Source organism: Anarhichas minor, unplaced genomic scaffold (assembly GCF_050575085.1).
Source record: "Anarhichas minor isolate MPS153535 unplaced genomic scaffold, ASM5057508v1 ptg000043l, whole genome shotgun sequence".
NCBI lineage: Eukaryota > Metazoa > Chordata > Actinopteri > Perciformes > Anarhichadidae > Anarhichas > Anarhichas minor.
In genome coordinates, this window is record NW_027466489.1 from 7,527,837 (window position 1) to 7,533,836 (window position 6,000).

At 44.6% G+C, this 6,000-nt stretch overlaps 1 protein-coding gene across 1 annotated transcript; it reads left to right on the forward strand.

The window, feature by feature from the left end:
* The first annotated feature begins 522 nt into the window (after positions 1-522).
* Positions 523-5,368, forward strand: lmod1b (leiomodin 1b (smooth muscle)). The gene is made up of 3 exons (XM_076111018.1): positions 523-1,244; positions 2,247-3,992; positions 4,071-5,368. The coding sequence occupies exons 1-3, from the start codon at positions 957-959 to the stop codon at positions 4,095-4,097; spliced, it is 2,061 nt and encodes a 686-aa protein (XP_075967133.1). The 5' UTR covers positions 523-956; the 3' UTR covers positions 4,098-5,368.
* The last annotated feature ends 632 nt before the right edge of the window (positions 5,369-6,000 follow it).

The window sequence follows — 6,000 nt, forward strand, 5'->3', positions numbered from 1 at the left end:
ATTTTGTTTTAATGATTAATATGTTTTATTTTAAATTTATTTAGTTTTGTCCTTCTCAAATCATCTTAACTTTCTGTAATTTTAAACAAGTTTTGAATGCTTTCAAGTAGTAATGTGTTTTTAACACACTTGGGATTTGTTCTGTTTGAAAATTTATGAATTTCGGTGCCTTTGTTGTAATAATAATTGGTGTAATACTCTGCACCAGCCTTTTAGTACAGCCTCAGGACACCCTGTATTTCACTGCATATATTTAAAGACCATGTGAATCTAACACATAATTCATCTGTTTGTCCCTAACTCATTGGCCTGCTGGTGTTATATTGAGCTCCTGTGAAAACAAAACTGTATTTTTAACTCGAACTGTTTCTCCCAAAATGTTAGGAATGCGTTGATTCAAGACTCTCTGGAAGAAGTCCCGAACAGAAACACTGATGTTCTCACCGTGGCAAAAAACCTAATGTGAAACTCTAACTAGTTAAAATCAGATTCATTACTAAACAAAATAAATTGGAACTGGTCTCAATATAAACAAACTGTGTAATAGGAAGTCTGTGTAACTCTGCGCCGGCATCTCTGTAAACTTCAGCCCTTCCCATTACCTTTAAAGGAGTGTGTACCCTGAACTAAATATGGACATGCACTTTAACAGGATTTCAAAGAATGTCCCAGCCTCACAGTCCGCTTTGATGATGCGAGGCTCTTGCAGTTCATCACTGGTACCCCTCACTGCAAGACCGAGAGTCCAGCCTCTTTGCACCCGGATTGATGCCTCTGGTGGCTTTTTGGCGAGCAGGACGCCAGCTCTGACCGATGGGAATACTTCTCAACATCGGAGAGAGATTACCCAATAATCAGATTTGAAATAAAGGGATTTACTGTACTACACATCAACAGCACCTCCAAACAAACCAAATTTCTCTACAGCCTTTACCCCAGATTTTTTTTTCGCAACCATGTCCAGGAGAAAGGTGAGAGGCCTGACCTGTACGGGCCGTCAGGTCAGCGAAGACCCGGACCTGGACAACCTGCTGTCCACTCTCTCCCCCGAGGAGATGGAGGAGCTGGAGAAGGACATGATGAAAGTGCCGGACATCAAGCCGGAGGACGGGAACATCATCGTCCAAGGGGAGAGCCAAGCTGCGCAGCCACCGATGAGCAACAATGTCCGGGACGCTAAGCTGGACAGCAGGCGCGAGAGTGACCGTAAAGGGAGGCTCAGTGAGAGGGAACCCTCATTTGAGGTTTGTGAATGCTTAAAGACCCATTACTCTTTTAAGATGTTTGTGTTTGAGCAGTTTTTAATCACAACTACCCGCTAAGTTACATGAGTTTATCAAATCGAACAACAATGTATACCCTTATGATTGATGGATTACAGCATTATGGAACATCCACTGTCCCTGAGGAACTCTAATGATAGCTCTCGTGTGCTATGTTTCATTTTGCCTGAAGCAAAGCGCCAACTGGACCCCATCAGTCCATCAGCTCATAAATAGTTGAGAGTTGGCTTCTGTTCCTCTCTGATTCTTGCTTACATGTAGTTCTACATTCTTAATCATCTTCTCACAAGAGGAGAACCAGCGTCAGAAACACAGCGAAGTGTTTCTTTTATTCCTATGACGTGCTATAAAAGAGCACTGCTTAGCGCCAGGTTTCTTGCAGTTTGTGTGTTTAAAGGAGAGGCACTTCAGTCGCTGGAGCGGAGGCCCTGCGGAGCTTCTTAATCCCGGCCTGATGGAATTCCTTGGTTGATTGCTCCTACGCTCACTGCCTTTTAAGGATACATCTGCCAGAGCCACGGCCTCAGACAGCAAAACAGATGGAGACTCACAAATCAAACACTTTGCAAGCTACTCGCAGCGAATGTATCCCTGCGCTATAAAAAAAAATGGCTCCATCCCATATTGTGTCAGGGAGAGTGTGTGTTTACAGTGAGCAGATGGACGAGGAGCTGTTTGACAGTAAAGTGATACAGTATTTGTATGGGTATTAGGTGTTACATCATACTATACATGCCATGCAATATATACCGTATGTCTGTTAGAACAAGTTCTGTACTATATAGCCAATAGATTATTTGACTTATGACACAGATGTCTTGACAACCTGTGATATATTTTGGTCTACATTCTTTGTCACACTCCATTTTGGATCTACTGTTTGATTTTGATAGTTGCATCTACCTAACCGCTTTACTTTGGGACATAACACTGCTCATACTCCTCATATTCGTCCTCCTGCAGGGTGAGACAAAGAAGGAGAGCCGGAAGCAGGAATATCTGAGGAAAATGGGCCTGAGCCAGGAGGGGGACGACGACGTGACAGAAGGGCTACAAAGACAAACTAGTGTCTCAAGTGAAAAAGATACTAAGGTCGACAACAGAAACAGCAAAGGTACTGAAAGTTTGAGAGAGGAGCGAAGTCGGCTTTCGAGTAGACACTGGAAGCAAGAAAGCAGAGAGGTTGACGTGAAAGAGGAGACCAAAGAGAAACACGAGGACAACAAAATAAGAGACAGAAGAGAAAACAGAGAGAGCACAGGTAGCAAAACAAAGGACATGATCTCGAAGTTACAGGAAAAAAAGGACGACGGCAAAGAGAGGAAAGAAGACTGCAGGAGAAGCGATGAGAGCAAAACCAAAGACATCATCTCGAAGCTACGAGAAAAGCATGAGAAGGATACGGGCAAGGAAAGAGAGAGGAAATCTGAGAGTTTCAGGACACAAGGGCGTGTCTCTCAAATGTTGGAAAAGCAGAGCAAAGCACAAGAAAGCCCGACCCCGCCAAGTAAAGCAGAAGAGAAGAAGCCTAAAGAGGAGGAGAAAAAAGCTGAAGATAAAAACAAGCCTGATGCCAAACTTGAGCGACAGCCATCAGAGAGGGGTGAAGTGCAGGTGAAACATGACAAGGCAGAGAAAAGAACAGATAGAGAGGAGCTGGTTAACCACAGTGACCACGTGAAAGAGAAGGAGAAGAAGACAAGCACGGAGAAGAAAGTAGAGGAGAAAAAGGAAAAAGAGGGGAGTGATGGAAAAGGAACTGAGAAACTTGGCAACTGTGTGGCCGTAAACAGCCCAAACAGCAAGGCGAAGGAGGAAGAGGAGGAGGAGGAAGACTCCAGCATGTTCGATGAGCTGATGGAGCAGGTTCGCAGCAACGACCCCTCCCTCACTGAGCTCAACGTCAACAACTCAGAGGTCATCAAGACGAAAACACTCATGGAGTTCGCAGAGGCTTTGCACAAGAACACCCACGTGAAGAAGTTTGCTTTGGCCAACTGCCGCGCGGACGACCACGTGGCTTATGCCATCGCAGGCACGCTACGCAGCAACAACACCATCACCAGCATCAACGTGGACTCCAACCATCTCACCGGCAAGGGCATCCTGTCTCTGATCCAGGCGCTGCCACACAACTCCACGCTGACCGAGCTTCGCTTTCAAAACCAGCGTCACATCTGCGGCGGGAAGACCGAGATGGAGATGACCAAGATCCTGAAGGAGAACACCACCTTGGTCAAACTGGGCTACCACTTTGAGTTAGCTGGACCCAGAATGACCACGACAAACATACTGAGTCGCAACATGGACCGGCAGAGGCAGAAGCGCCTGCAGGAGCAGAAGCAGGCCCAGGCCAACGGGGAGAAGAAGGGGACACTGGAGGTACCCAAGGCGGGTGGTGGGGGATCTCTGAGAAACTCGCCCAGAGCTTCGCCCAAACCTTCTCCCATACCGTCACCTGTGCCATCGCCAAAGCTGACTCCTAAAAGAAGAGCTGGAGGTCCGGCTCCACCACCACCACCTCCGCCTCCTCCCGGGTGTGGACCTCCCCCTCCTCCACCTCCCATGCTGGATGTAGACGCCCTGAGGAACTCTCTGACCCCGGTGTCACAGAGGAAACTGGATGGAAGAAGCCCGGGCGGGGGTAAGAACTCAAGGGACCACCTGCTCGCCTCGATCAGAGGACGCGATAAGCAACAACTCAAGAAGGTATGTAAGATGGGTTTATGGATAGGTTTGCGCCGCCGCAATATATCCTCACATACTTACATTTTATTTTTCCCACAGGTGCCGGTGCCAAAGTGGTTGCAGTAATATTTCCTGTTGGAATATGAAGTGGAAAAAAAGAAGAGAGAGGGAGAACAGACATTTCACCACAGGTTTTTTTATGAAGATAATCTCTACATTCCCCGGATGCAGTGGAAGAACTGTGCTGCGGGACGGATGGAGAAAGTGAAACATGAGATGCCCGATCGATTGGATGACCAGCCCTCACAATGAGTTCTCCTCTCAAACACTGGACCAAAAGGACTCTGTGGAGAAGGAGTGATGCAGGGCTCTCTATTAACCGACTGCAAAGAGTGCCATGAGTGTTGTGGTTGTTGTTGTCTTCCATACATATTGACGCTTTGCTGGTTATTTGCACTAGATAATATGAAGCTGGGAGTTTGCGATGAGCTTATTGATAAGAGATTCAAATAACTCTTTATAAAATTCTAATATACAAAAAGTTTATCGGCGATATAGTGGACTTTAATTTGACCATTTATTTATTTGTGGAGAGAGATTCCACCTCATATTTGTAAGTTGTACATCTGTTCAAACTGGGAATTCTGAAATGGCGTAAATATCAGGGAATTAACAAACATGGCGGCCTGATTTAAGAAAATCTGGGTAAGAAAAAAGAAAAAGGTCACGGTGGTCTTTGATTGTGTGTCTCATTGCCAAATCTCACGACATCTCAGGCAGGATTTAATGGATTGGAACGCAGCCCAGTGGAATCCTGGTGCATGACGAAAGAGCTTTAGCATGGAAATAATTACATCATGCATTTTTATCAGGAAGTGCAAATGGCTGTCCTTCAGTATCTGATGTTATAATTTGTACAGAATCATTGTAGCGTGGGGGTTTGAATGCTTAACGTCTTAACCTTAGGGGGATATGTAAAAGCATTACTGGCTTATATCAACCCTCCTGTTGATTTATGCCTTTATGTACTTTTAAGTGAATGTCATTTTCAAAGGAATTTATTGATAATCATAAATCAGAGGGGCACTCACATGTGCACTGTGTAATGAAAGATTCTCTGTCATATCTGATTACACATGCCTTTCTTACAGAGCCTGTATGTCTTCAATAAAAGATTCCGGTATTTGTTTGGTTTGCAATGAAAAGTCACAAGTGTAACGTTACGCCGGGCTGATACCATTACGGAGATTATGAACAGTATGTGTAAAGTTAAATGCAACTGACATGTATAATATATTCCAGTATTAGAAATCAAAGTATGAATGTATTAATATATATACAAAATATACTGTATACCTAATGGGCTGTCATTCATTACAGTTGGTTTATAGGCTCTATAAAATCATTCACTCTTAATAATATACTCAAGTATTTCTATTTTCACTGTCACTTTAGGTCGAGCCGTTGTAGAAAGATATGCACAGTATATACAGAGCCAGATATGTATCATAGTCAACAACTAACCTGCAGCATAAATCATTTAAAGGACTCTTATAATGCTGCATGTGGATCCTGACTACTGAGTTACTTGAGTTAATTTGAAGAACCTCTCCATCATTATACACCCATTTACATGCCTGTGCTTCTGCAACCAGAAAACAAGAACATTTCTTCACATTTCACTTCACACTACACGTTTAAAGCTGCAGACAAACAGCAGGAGCTGTGTAGTGTCCACCCTCCAGCTGGCGAGGCAGCCATCAACCTGAGAACAGCAGCCCAGTTTATGTCTCCATATCCCTGCCTCAGCCTCTGCATCCATGAAATGCCTATATTTGGGCATTTCTCAATGAAAGCTTGCTCTGCAATTCATTCCTTTCTCGTTCCTAATAATGGGCTGCAGGCCAGCGGTCTGTCTCTCGGCTGTAGCTGCTCCTCTGACCAACAGCACTGAGCTTAGACGGAGGAAAAAGTGGGGAAGGAATGAAAATGTTGAGATTACCGATGTTCAGCTCCAGCAAAGGCGATC

Excerpts from the sequence above, each read along its gene's own strand:
- lmod1b (XM_076111018.1), top strand. The coding sequence starts at position 957 with ATGTCCAGGAGAAAGGTGAGAGGCCTGACCTGTACGGGCCGTCAGGTC. Across the intron at positions 1,245-2,246 it reads AGAGGGAACCCTCATTTGAG|GGTGAGACAAAGAAGGAGAG; the intron begins GTTTGTGAATGC and ends GTCCTCCTGCAG. Across the intron at positions 3,993-4,070 it reads ATAAGCAACAACTCAAGAAG|GTGCCGGTGCCAAAGTGGTT; the intron begins GTATGTAAGATG and ends TTTTTCCCACAG.